Source organism: Crotalus tigris, unplaced genomic scaffold, assembly GCF_016545835.1.
Source record: "Crotalus tigris isolate CLP2741 ecotype Arizona unplaced genomic scaffold, ASM1654583v1 scf7180000017541.2806704, whole genome shotgun sequence".
NCBI lineage: Eukaryota > Metazoa > Chordata > Lepidosauria > Squamata > Viperidae > Crotalus > Crotalus tigris.
The window spans coordinates 1,348,680-1,362,105 of NW_024096462.1; the positions used below are offsets into that span (position 1 = coordinate 1,348,680).

Here is a 13,426-nt window from a genome sequence, read left to right on the forward strand (position 1 = left end):
ATTTATTAGAAGTAATACCAGTGGTTATTTAAAAACAGGTTAATAAGCAGTTACAGCAAAGTACTGGGTGTATTTACCCAGGTACAAGTCTCAGTATGTTCATTATGGCTGATAAATGTAATTAGGATTGCAGTCTTAAGTTTATACCGCATGGAAGATTGTAGTCTTCTACACTGAGATTAATTGGTCCAAGGAAAACCTTCCAAAGAATTACACTGCATATCTGTTATTGCAATCAAAGGGATTTAAAGGTACTACAGTAATCTTTGGCTGGATTACACCCTAAATTAATTGCTAGGAAAAAGGACTGATTGATTGATGAGCATAGCTGAGACAATATTATATGAAAAGGGCAGGAAAATAGGTGATCATAAGAAAAAATGTAAACCATTCATCCCTTTTTCTTTTCATTGTAACAAAGCATAGATCTGTAACCAATTTTTTTCTTGTGGACATTGCCGCAACACAGTATTTTGCCACTGCATGCGTGATAGAAGGGTTTTGAGTCCTGGAGGAGAAAGCCTACATCAAAATTGTTTGCCCTCCCTGGCAATCTCTCTAACAAGGGGAGAATATATACTATCCTATAAACTCGGTACAACTCACAGTACAGTAAAACATGTGAGATGTCTTCGACTTCTCCTTTACCACATATACATACCCGTTCTGCTACTGGTGTTCTCTTATACCTGCCCTGGAGGAGTGCTGAGAGAAGAATGTTAAATCTGGCTCTGAAGAAACCTATTCTTTGTTTTAGGAAGGTCAGATCATTCAGATATCTTGCCGATTCCCACACACCCTGTTTGATTCTATCCCTACTGTGGCAAGGCAACCTATTTAGTTCTTCTTGGAACTCCATGTCCTTTATTCTATTGGATACTACTTGCTTTGCTTGGTCAAAGCCTAGGGACATTAAGAATACCGAAGAGAGCCCATAAGAGCCCAGTTTATGATCTATCGCCTGCTTCCAGGGGGAAGGGAAGTTGTCAGTCAGCACTAACGGGGACAGTCCCTCTGGAAAGAAATGCATTTTAAGCCAGTGAATGATCATCATCTTCCAGGCTCTTACCTGGATTTGGGGCATGCCTGTCTCAGTTCTTAATTGGGCATTTGGGGTTCCTTTGGGTGCAGCTAAGATAGCTCGCAGGAATTTGGATTGTATGGTTTCCAGCAAGTTTCTCTTTGCAAGGATTCCTGTTTGTGCCCCATATAGAATTTGCGCCAATGTTTTGGCCTCGAAAAGTTTTAAGGCAGCAGGTACTAATTGACCTCCGCCTGTGTAAAAGTAATGTTTGATTGCATTTAGGGACCTATTGGCTGCTTGCAATGTATGATCCAGGTGTGCCTTCCATGTCCCCTGTGAGTGGAAAACCACCCCAAGGTATCTAAATATTCTAACCTGTTCCAAATATGTCCTTCTATTTTCCAGGAGTATTGGCTGGGTCTTTTAGCAAAAACTAAAATTTTTCATTTATCAAAGTTAAGGACCAACTTGTTCTGTCTGCAGTAGCCAAGTGTTGCCCTAATTACTCTCTTCAGTCCTACAGGAGTTTGCAAAATAATGACCGCATCGTCGGCATACAGAAGAATCGGGATTTTGCGATGTGCTAGGTTGGGCAGATACAGATCAGGATTCTGTAAGAGATCGATCAAGGGATTGATATAGAAGTTAAAAAGAGAGGGAGACAGGATGCAACCCTGCCGTACTCCTTTTTGTACCCTTACTAAGCTGGTTAAAGTCCCTTGGGGATTACACCTCACTTTCAAGGTGGAAATGGCATACAATTTTTGTATGAGGAAAAAGAGGCATTTATCAATAGTAGTGCCTTCTAATTTCTCCCATAGGGTGTTCCTAGATATTGAGTCGAAGGCCTGTTTAAAATCGAGGAAGGCCACAAACAGAGAGGATTTTTTTTTATATGTGTATTTTTGTACTAGGTGGTGAAGTACGAAGATATGATCCACTATTGATCTTCCTTCTCTAAAGCTGGCTTGTTCATCTTTAATTATCCCCCCCGAAATCAGCCAACCTTGAAGTTTATAGTTTAGATGTTTTAAATTCATACTTTGGGGTTATGTTGTAAGGTTTGTCTACCTATCAAATACTATCATGTATTTTTTTTGGGGGGGGGGGAAGATAACCAGCACATCATTCCTCAAATTTGTGTGAACGGAAGCAGTCTATAGTAGCAACTGACAGCACTGCATTTGATGTTAGACCCTTAATTTCAATAGTCTCTTAGAAAGATATATTTCTTTATTTTGCCAAAACATGTCAACAATAAATCTTATGGTCTTTTGACAAAAATAAATATGAACAAAATATACTGATCCCTCAGTGCAATTTTATGCTTGCAAGATCACTATCTGAATTTGATATCCTCTTACATGCTGTAAATAACTTTATAAGTGACACACTGACGGGCTTCAATGGTATATGGAGGTAGAGTCTTGTTCCTGATGGATAGAAGGTGAAGAAGCCATTCTGATAATAGGTTTCTGGATGCTATATCATCTTTAAAGAACCATTAAGTATCTGATACTTCAATAATAGATACTTCAGAACACACAAAAGGGTCATACAAACCTTGCCAATTGGCCACTATCATGTTGTCATAATTAATTCTTGATGTGGTATCAAAGGGAGAAAACTATCAGAAGTAAAGTGAAGCCAGAAGAAGTTCTACTAGAGTTTGGACTTGTAGGGTGTGCTCAGCAGTGTGCAACTTCTGAGAACATCATTTGGAATTACAGCAATGTGGGAAGTTATGCTGGAATGTAGAGCATGGAGTACAGAAGACATTTCTATTGCTATGCTATAGAAAAGTCAGGGGCTCACTCTCCTGGTTATGCCTGTCCAATTCTGAAGTTTCCATTGGAACTTTCAAACTTTTAACCTATTGACTCCATATATACATCCCATTGTCTTCTCGATACTACTTACCTCCTGACTCTGCACCTTATAGATGTTGCTAGCTATGAACAATCCTTTTTTACCTGCTGCTTTGTGCATTTAGAGTACATTGTTAGAAGGAGCTGCTTCAGGTCCTGGTCCTGGCTGCCCCACTTTCCCAAAACACTGATTGTTTCCTTCAGTAGAGTTGTCAGCCCTGAATAGTGAGTGAAATCTACTACTAAATCCACTGATTAATTGTTCTAACTGTTAGGAAATTTCTTCTTAGTTCTAAGTGGGTCCTCTCGATTAGTTTCCATCTATTGTTTCTTGTCCTGGCTTCAGATGCTTTGGAGAATAGATTGTCCCCTTTTTCTTTGTGGCAGCCACTTAGATATTAGCAGACTGCTATCATGTCACCCTTTCTTTTCATTAAACTATTATGAAATTATGAAGCTGCTTAAATATTTCTGCAGTTTTTAAAGATTTTAAATGTTCTCCATCATGTCTGTGTAAACAATAAGCCAGTTTAGTCTAGTGGTTAAAGCACCAAGTTAGAAACTAGGGGGGACTATGAATTCTAGTCCCCCTGTAGGCATGAAGGCCAGCTGAGTGGCCTTGAGCCAATCACTCTCTAAACCACGGGTGTCAGACTTGCTGCATCACGTGACGTGTCACGACGTATCACGTATTGCCGGAGATGGAGTGGGCGTAGCCTCCGTATGATGCAACTGGCCCATGGGCCGGCAGTTTGATACCCCTGCTCTAAACCATCTCACAGGGTTGTTGTTGTGGGTAAAACAGGAGGAGGAAGGAGTATTAAGTATGGTCACCTAAATGAGAAGGTTGGATAGGAAATAAGGAAGTCAAGAAAGTGGATTGTTCCAAATGGGCCATTGAGATCTATGTGATTAGATAGAAAGATTTGTGCCTTTGTCAGTATGCCAGCACTACATCACTCCTAGTTTTACCATGCCGGCATTGAGTTTAGATACCTACTGTTAACTTGTGCCTTTAATAATATTAGTGCCATTACAAAGGAGAGCTGATGTCAAAACAAGCTGATAACTGTAAGAAATGCAGCAAATCTCAATCTCATTTCATTTTTTTTTTATTTAACAGCAGGCCAGATTACAGTAATCAACTTGAAATGGCATATGGCAATATTTTGAGTAATACATGTTTAATGTTATTGTTGTTAACAATGCTTAGGATATGAGATCCATGGCTCAGTTATTAATAATTTTTAAAAAATCTAGACAAGGGAAAAGTAAGTAAACTCTTAAAAATGTCATGAATGCATTCAGGCAGGAGTTAGTTTTACATGCTTAACTGTTTAGTAGTAGAATATTTAAAACACAAGTGAAATAGTAAAAAGTACACTGATGGATGAATAAATTTGAAAGTGAGAAAGGAAAATATTAAAGATAAGACTAGATCTGAATTTCATTTCCAGTAGCAACATTGGAGTGAATAACATTGGTTGGTGAGGATACAAATTAGGGAAGGTGGAAGGAGAATACAAGAGGTTTAAAACTAATCAGAACAGTTTTATGGAGAGAGGTTGTGGAAAGAGAACGTTTTCCTTCAAGTGAGTCTTGACTCCTGGCAACTGCCTGGACAAGACCCATGACGTTTTCTTGGCAATCTCTTGCCTCCTTCTATCTAGAGCTGAGAGAGTGACTTACCCAAGGTCACCCAGCTGGCTTTCTGCCTTGAGCAGGACCAGAATTCACTGTGTCCCAATTTTTAGCCTGTTGTCTTAATCACTACACCAAACTGGTGCTCTCAGAAGTTATATCAACTTCAAATTAGGTTTGGAGGAAAGTTAAGAATATTTAAATAGAGAAAGAAGACTCTTTATCATGTGCTTAAATTAGTCCAAAGTTGCAGTAGCTAATTTTGTCACTTTAATGACCAATGCATCTGCATACCATCAATTCTAGGTTCACCAATTTAAAATGCAAAGATTGATGTTTTACAGTGCTTAAGGATTTAGAGCTTTTCTTTAGATTTGTCTAGTTTTTACAGGATAAAAGACGACTTACAAATGAATCATCTTTGTGCATAAAGGTAAAGTCTCCTACAAGTCAAACTTAGTTCCTGGTCAATTCATAGACATTTTATGGATTTTGTTTTTGTTTTTAGCAGCAGGATTTGCAATTGCACTAAGTGCCAATGTACAGTATTCTGGACAGATTTCAAATTGTATTGTTCTATCAGTCACTACAAATCTGTCAGGCACAAAGAATCTGGAGATGTTAAGTTCTAGTTTAAAAGATTTATTGCTCAAGCGCTATGCACAAACATTTAGTCTACTAATGGTCAGCACTAAATTAGCACCTGATAAGAGTCAACTGAATTATGGGGAGGTGGGGGGATGGATTTGGAGGTTTGTAGACATGTAATGATTCTAGGCTAAGTATTCTCTTGACTACACACACACACACACACACACACACACACACACACCTCTCCCTCTTCTTCTCCTACACCATCCAACTGTAACATTGGAATATTAATCTGAATGCACCACATAACAGAGGATAGTAATTCCAAGAAAGGGGCTCATCTAAAATGTCAATATTCTAAGGAGCAGATGACATAACTCTGTATTACTTGTATATAAATTTCAAGAAATTTTATAAAACTAATCTATGTAGATTTTTGATGCTCATATCTTTGTAAAAGCCATCTTCAGAACTGGTGTATTTTGAGATTTCTGGTAAGAGATCACTTTGATAGAGAGTCACTGACTAACAATATCTGGGTCAAAAAGAGAGGCATATAATTGTTGGCCATTTTTGTGACTATTAGATTCTATGTATATACTAAGGACATGGTAATATGGTAATATTTATTACAATGGCTTTTTTATCTATGAAACTCTAAAGGTTGCAAACATGAGTACATTTAATGTTCCATCACAACCTATAAAATTATTCCCCAAACAGTAACTTAATAAAACCACTAAAACCTGCATTTCTGCTTTGTACTTCAGAAGTTTCTAAGTAACAAGTGATGTGGTATCCTTATTCAGTTAATTTTTGAATCAACAAAACTGAATTTACAGAAATATATCATTGTATCTTATTTGCTCTCTCAATTATGGTATAGGATAAAGGATATAGGAGACAGATAATCAGTAATAACCAATCATCATAATTTCTAAAACCAGAAAGTAGGCAAACTTTACATTTAAAGTTATAATCTGGGAGTATCAATTCATCACACTTTTCACATAGATTAAGGAAATGTGGAAATGTTGTAAGACAGTGTGGCTTACAAACTAAATTTTTGCCTGGTCCATCCATAAACCAGGATCCTTTGTAATATTTTTTTTTTCCTTATTTCAGTTAAAAAATATTTTAGTTAGTAATACAAAGCATGTGATAAATGTTAGACCATCGGTTTAATTTGTGGACTAGATTTCACTGCATGCCCCCTTTTGTAAATAGAATAGATAAAAAAATGTCAAGGAGATATCAAGTCAGATTGTAAATTCACAGATGAAGTTTGTCAGGTGCCAATAAGCCCAGAAGAGTTTATTATTGATACCTGTACAAAAATCTGGTCAACCAAAGCTCAAAGCTGAATTGGTGCTAGATAAAAGTCAATGGAATTCACGGGGTAATGGACTTGAGTCTCTTGTGGCAACACAATAACTCTAAACGTAATGACATTTTTAACTCCACCTTCCAGTTCAGCCTGCTCTTCTTCAAAGTTTTGACTGCCATGTATTTTCTTCCATTAACTATACTAGTTTGTTCTTATCATGCTATCTTTGTCATTATAGGTCTTCAGGTGGTGTTAAATTCCATTATCAAGGCCATGGTCCCATTGCTGCACATTGCCCTGTTGGTGCTGTTTGTCATAATTATCTATGCCATCATTGGGTTGGAGCTCTTCATGGGAAAGATGCACAAAACCTGCTACTTAACAGGGATTGCCACAGGTAAGTAATGTACTAAACTGACCTCCATTTTGGTATAGCCTTTAATATATGGAGAAACTTCCTGATAGTTAGAACAATTAACCAGTGGAACAACCTGCCTCCAGAAGCGGTGAATGCTCCAACACTGGAAGTTTTTAAGAAGAGACTGGACGGCCATTTGTCTGAAATGGTGTAGGGTTTCCTGCCTGAGCAGGGGGTTGGACTCGATGACCTCCAAAGTCCCTTCCAACTTTTATTATTGTTGTTGTTGTTGTTGTTGCCATGCAAACGTGATAATCAACTAACACTTAATATTACTTACTCTGGTTTGACCTCTCTGAATTCAGAGAGAAATTTCCTAGAAAAAAGGGATCTTCTGTGGCAATATCCAAGCTATGGAAACTTCTAGAAAATATTTACCATCTTTTAAAAAGAAGTTGGCCTATTCTTTTGTTATGTTTTAAAAGAATAAAGATTCTTTAAATAAGATTTTAGTAGGATATGTAAATGTTTGGAATTTGACTGAAATTTGATTTCTGAATTGGCAAGTTGGGTATTTTTTAATAAATTAGATGAATTTGGATTACTTCTGTAAATATTTACAAGCTTCCCCTCCCCCCCCATTTCTATAGTATTTTCCATGAGATGGATCCTTGCCATTGGCAATTAAGGTATGAAGTTTATCCTAGAGACTTTGGTTTTGTCATTAGCTTATTGGTCTGGATTCAAGTTAGCAATACTGAAAACAACAAATATTCTACTATTAGGGCAATTACTGTTCATAAATGTTAGTGATAATTGTTTACTTGTTATATTTATGCCCTGGAGGACTTTGACAGACTCCTGAGGGTTTATATCCATAAAACGGAAACATATAAAACACTTTAAACCAAAGATTAAAATAATTCTAACAAAAAAATGCAGCACAAAATACCATAGTAATTATCAAGAAATAAAAATACAAATGGTAATGATTATTCCTCAGTATCCCAACATCCTCCATAATCATTCTGTTATGATGAAGTCTTTAATTTGGCCTTTAAGCAGAAAGAACTAACATCCAAAATATTGTCTGTAGAACCTTGCCCTCCTCACTTCCTGAAACTGGGGGGGGGGGTTTGGTGGTGGCATATGCTGATGGGTCAGAAGGTTTGTTCTAATAATAATAATAGTAAAGTTGGAAGGGACCTTGGGGGTCATCTAGTCCAACGCCCTGCTCAGGCAGGAAACCCTATACCATTTTGGACAAATGGCTGTCCAATCTCTTCTTAAAAACCTCCAGTGTTGGAGCATTTACCGCTTCTGGAGGCAAATTGTTCCACTAGTTAATTGTTCTAACTGTCAGGAAGTTTCTCTTTAGTTCTAGGTTGCTTCTCTCCTTGCTTAGTTTCTACCCGTTGCTTCTTGTCCTGCCTTCAGGCGCCTTGGAAAATAGCTTGACACCCTCTTCTTTGTGGCAGCCCCTGAGATATTGGAACACTCCAATCATGTCCCCCCTCGTGCTTCTCTTCGTTAAACTAGACATACCCAATTCCAGCAACCGTTCCTTATATGCTTTAGCCTCCAGTCCCCTAATCATCTTTGTTGCTCTTCTCTGTACTCTTTCTAGAGTCTCAACATCTTTTTACATCGCGGTGACCAAAACTGGATGCAGTATTCCAAGTGTGGCCTTACCAAGGCATTGTAAAGTGGTATTAACACTTCACGTGATCTTGATTCTATCCCTCTGTTAATGCAGCCTAGCACTGTGTTGGCCTTTTTGGCAGCTGCAGCACACTGCTGGCTCATATTTAAGTGATTGTCCACTAGGACTCCGAGGTCCCTCTCACAGTTACTACTATTGAGCAAGGTACCCCCTATACTATACCTGTGCATTTGGTTTTTCTTGCCTAAATGTAGAACCTTGCTTTTTTCACCATTGAATTTCATTTTGTTAGATAGCGCCCAGTGTTCAAGTCTGTCCAGATCCTTCTGTATCTTAAGCCTGTCTTCTGGAGTGTTGGCTATTCCTGCCAGTTTGGTGTCGTCTGCAAATTTGATGAGTTCCCCATCTATCCCCTCGTCCAAATTGTTGATATAGATATTGAAGAGCACTGGGCCCAGAACAGAGCCCTGGGGCACCCCACTACACACTTCCCTCCATGTAGATGCGGGTCCATTGAGGACCACATGTTGAGTACAGCCGGTCAGCCAATTACGGATCCATTTGGTGGTGGTGCTTTCTACCCCACATTTTTCTATCTTGTCAAGTAGTAGGTTGTGATCTACTTTATCAAATGCCTTACTGAAGTCCAAGTAAATTATGTCCACAGCATTCCTCTGATCTACTAATTTTGTCATTTGGTCAAAGAATGCAATAAGATTTGTCTGGCATGATCTATTTTTGACAAACCCATGTTGGCTTTTAGTAATGACTTTGTTCGCCTCTAGGTGTTCGTTGATTCGTTGTTTGATTATCTTTTCCAGGATCTTCCCAGATATTGAGGTCAGGCTGATAGGTCTGTAATTTCCTGGGTCCATTTTTTTTCCTTTTTTGTAGATGGGAACTACATCAGCTCTTTTCCAGTCCTCTGGTAGTTCCCCAGTGCTCCAAGATCTTTGAAAAATGTAGTTCAGTGGTTCTGAGATCACATCTGCCAGTTCTATGGATCCCAACCATGTTCTATGTGGGAAAGGCAGTTCTGCCAGTCCCCAGGATCCCAGCCATGTAGGGCTTTATAAGTTAAGAACAATATTTTGAATTGCGACAAGTAACCTATTAGTAACCAATGCAGCATATCCAATATGGTTATTATGCAACTCTCATTCAGCAATAAGGGGGCTGCTGCATTCTGGACCAACTGAAGTCTCCAAGTAGTCTTCCAAGGCAGCCCCACATGCAATTTATTGCAGTAATATAAGTAAGTGATAAGAATAACCCAAGGTGTCCCAAAAAGTCAAGTTGATAACTGTGATGATGGGATCAACACTCCACCTCTTTTTAATGCACATTGCATATAAAATATGCACATAAAATATGATGGATTCTCAATCCTACCATCACAGCTGCCGTCTTGATTTTTTTTATCATACCCTGTGGACATCTTCAGTCACCATTTCCTGTGTATACTCTATATAGTCTAGAGAGATGTTTGTAATTTGGTGGACTGTAATTGGAGGCATAAAAGCACCTGCCTTGTTTAACTTCTATGTATTTTGTGCAAGGACTGCAACTGAGGGGTGTGTAACAGCCCACTTCCTCACACACACACTTATATCTCTATTTCCTTCCACACGGACCTTTCCCTTTTCCCAAATGACCCAGTTGGTAGAGCAAAATATATGTTGACTTTGTGGCAGTCGTATAGCTGTGTGAGACATGAAGCAACTTAAACTGAAGCAGAGATTTTCATGAATGAGGCTTCAGAGTGCAACATCAAAGCAGGCACTGTCAGCATATTGCTGTTTGTCCGTAAAACACCAATATCCAGAGAATTTTAGGATGGAGAAGGAGAGGAAGGAGGAGGAGAAGGAAAAGAGGAGAAAAGTACAATTAAAGTGACTGATACATTTAGCTTTTAATAATAGGAAAGGGTATGTAGTAATAATAGGAAAGGCCATAGGATTTTCCAATCATAGTTTTGAAGTCCTTTACCAAGAGAAGATATTGTCATAGTATATCCAAAAAGAGGGTAACAAAATACCCATTATAAAGTATTGTTTCATCCCCAATAGCCAGAAGAGAAATTAGGAGAATTTAGGGATCATCCCCTGAGCAAACCATTTACTAAACAAGTAATTTTTCCAACAAATAAATAAATAAAAATAAAAATGATATTTAATTCTGTCAAGAATGAACAAAAGAATTTTCAGTTCCTGTTTCTAATTTGGCAAGATTCTTACCAAGAGTATCTTGACAGCTTTGTGTAGTTTTCATCAGCATTCCCCGTCAAGCAAAAAGATGAATGATTTTTTAAAAATCATGTCAAAAATTTTTAAAGAGTGCTTTTACACTAAAAAAACCTCAGCTTGCCTATTTACAAATGCAGAATTGCCTTTCTTTTGCATAAGCGATAATGCTCAATTTTTAATATGTCTTGTGCTTTGACACACAGTGCAACACAATCAGTGACTAAATCCAGTGGTGGGATTCAAATATGTGAACAACCGGTCCTCTGTGTGGATGCCGCTTCCGGAAGTCCATTCTGGGCCTGGGCAACAAAAAGTTAGCTACTGGTTCCGCCGAAGTATTGCGAACCGGCTGAATCCCACCACTGCTTAAATCCCTTGTCTTCATTTGCAACCCACTAACTCTTTCCCTTACCACTTCATTGCACCATTTTAATTGTTTGATCTTTCTCTCCATTGTTTAAGATACACCTGCAGAAGAAGAACCAGCTCCCTGTGCTCCTATATCTCAACATGGACGGCAGTGTCAGAATGGCACTGAGTGTAGGGCCATATGGGAGGGACCCAAACATGGCATTACCAACTTTGACAACTTTGCCTTTGCCATGTTAACTGTGTTTCAATGCATCACCATGGAGGGCTGGACAGATGTACTCTACTGGGTATGTATAAAATTAGTTTATGGCCGGAAGATGCACGCCTCTTTTGCCATGCTCAGGACATGGGGCAGACATTGTCATGCTATTGTGCTGCTCACTGTATTGTTGTCATGCAAATCACCTCCTAAACTGTTAAGTCAAACTAATGCAGTGCATTAAAGAGGTAGAATGACTGCCTGTTGCTATTGCATACATTCCTTTTGACATTAATTTTCTACTAACATGTTATTTGTTTGTTTTATGCACTTTTGCTGCATTCTTCCTAGAATTCTTACAAGATAAAGATAAAGGATAAAATTCAGTAACCAAATATATACCCAACATGAGCTTAATTTATTTTAGGGTAAACAAAATTAGGTAAAGCACAGAAAAGAGTAAGAAATAGTGAGCTGAAGAAATTAAGTAATGAGATTAAAATGAGAGAGAAACAGAAAGAGACAGAAATAGAGTGAAAACTAGTTTATACTATCGTTTATTTTCTCACATATTTTTCTATGTCTGCAATCTTGCTTTCATAATGTCCATGTACAATACTGATTCATACAATGCTTTGATTTTTAAACTTTTCAACACTCAGTTCTTGAGGCTTTATCCATCCAATCACAACTTTCTCATTCAGGCTCTAAAATATCATACCTAGAATTGAGAGCAAAAATATCTTTAAAGTGAATGAGTTTCCTCAGCAGCATTTCGCAGTTGGGGTATGGAGTCATCTTTCAAGGCAGGCAAGATGGCAGATACATTGTTATGATGTAAACTTCATTCACATCTTGCTTGTTTTCACTTTTTTTCCCTCACACACAAACAAAAAAACATCTGCAGACATCACTCTCCTTATTGAAGCCTTTTCTGTGGTATGGCATAGGTTCCATTTAGACATGGCACTTATAATCTGTTAAAACCCCCCCCCCGAATTTCAAATAATAAATGTATATATGGATATATATGATATATCTAGCCACTTAGAGCTGACATAAGTGAGAATGATTTCTATCACTCATTCCTTCTATCCCAATGTTTTTCAGCCTTGGCAACTTTAAGATATATGGATGTCAATTCCCAGAATTTCTCAGCCACCATGGGGAATTCTGGGAGTTGAAGTCAGCTCATCTTAAAGTTGACAAGATTGAAAACACTGTTCTACCCTGACCCTGATAAATCTCCAGGGTTAAAAAAATTCTTCCTTTAGAGCAGGGGTGGGTCATATTAGAAACTGGGAGTGTTATGGAGGGCCAAACCAATAGGACTGTGAAGGTACTATATAAATTGAAAAAAGAATAGCAGTTGCCTTTGGAATAAAAGCAATACACTCAGGCAAGACAGGGACAGCCAAATGGATGTGGCCTGAGGGCTGTAAAATGCCCAAATCTGCTTTAGAGTTTATGCCAAGGTTTTGCTCCAAATTCCTTGTAACATTGCAAAAGATCCCGGGCTATACAGCAGAAATTGTGCTTTCTCTAAAAGGACACTGCTTAAGCAGCTGCCTTGGTTGCATGAACAATTTGCCTTACCCTGTTGCTGAGTAGATAATAGCTTAAGAAAGATAGGAAACAAGCTTGAAGATCCAATAGAGCAGATATAGGCGTGCTGACCTGTAAAAATCCCCCCCCCCAATCCTCCAACATCTTTGAAATTGCATTCTTGAGTTTCATTGGGAAAGCTTGAAACTGAAGTCCACAGTTGCCCTGGAAACTCCTGTCAGGAAATCAAATTGGGGAAAAAAATAGGCAATAGATATAATTTACTTTCCTGACAGCCTTGACATGTTCTGTGAGCTTGTCTCATCCCTTTACATCCTGTTGAAACCTATTGAGCAAAATGCAGTGAGAAATGCAGTGATATTAACACAAAGTCCCTCCACTTAAAAAAAAGTCACACAGAGAAACATCACCCCACAATTTTTGCCAGCTGTGTTTATGCTTTCTTACCCTTTCTCCTTAAGAGTACACATGCTTGAATTAGCACAGTCTTCACATGCAAAGGAATTGTCTGCTGTGCACAACTCAGCTCACTGCATGCTTCCTCTCCATGTATTTAATAAGGAAGAACCAG

The 13,426-nt window shown here is 38.3% G+C and overlaps 1 protein-coding gene across 27 annotated transcripts in view; it reads left to right on the top strand.

Moving 5' to 3' along the window:
- CACNA1C (calcium voltage-gated channel subunit alpha1 C) overlaps positions 1-13,426 on the top strand; it is a 590,134-nt gene that overhangs the window by 400,911 nt on the left and 175,797 nt on the right. For 26 of the 27 annotated variants that reach the window (XM_039359892.1, XM_039360686.1, XM_039359986.1 and 23 more), the window contains 2 exons: positions 6,690-6,848; positions 11,181-11,377. In XM_039359892.1, the coding sequence (XP_039215826.1) occupies positions 6,690-6,848; positions 11,181-11,377 (356 nt within the window). Of the gene's footprint in view, positions 1-6,689; positions 6,849-11,180; positions 11,378-13,426 lie in introns of those variants that run through there. The other variant, XM_039362003.1, reaches the window with a different exon arrangement.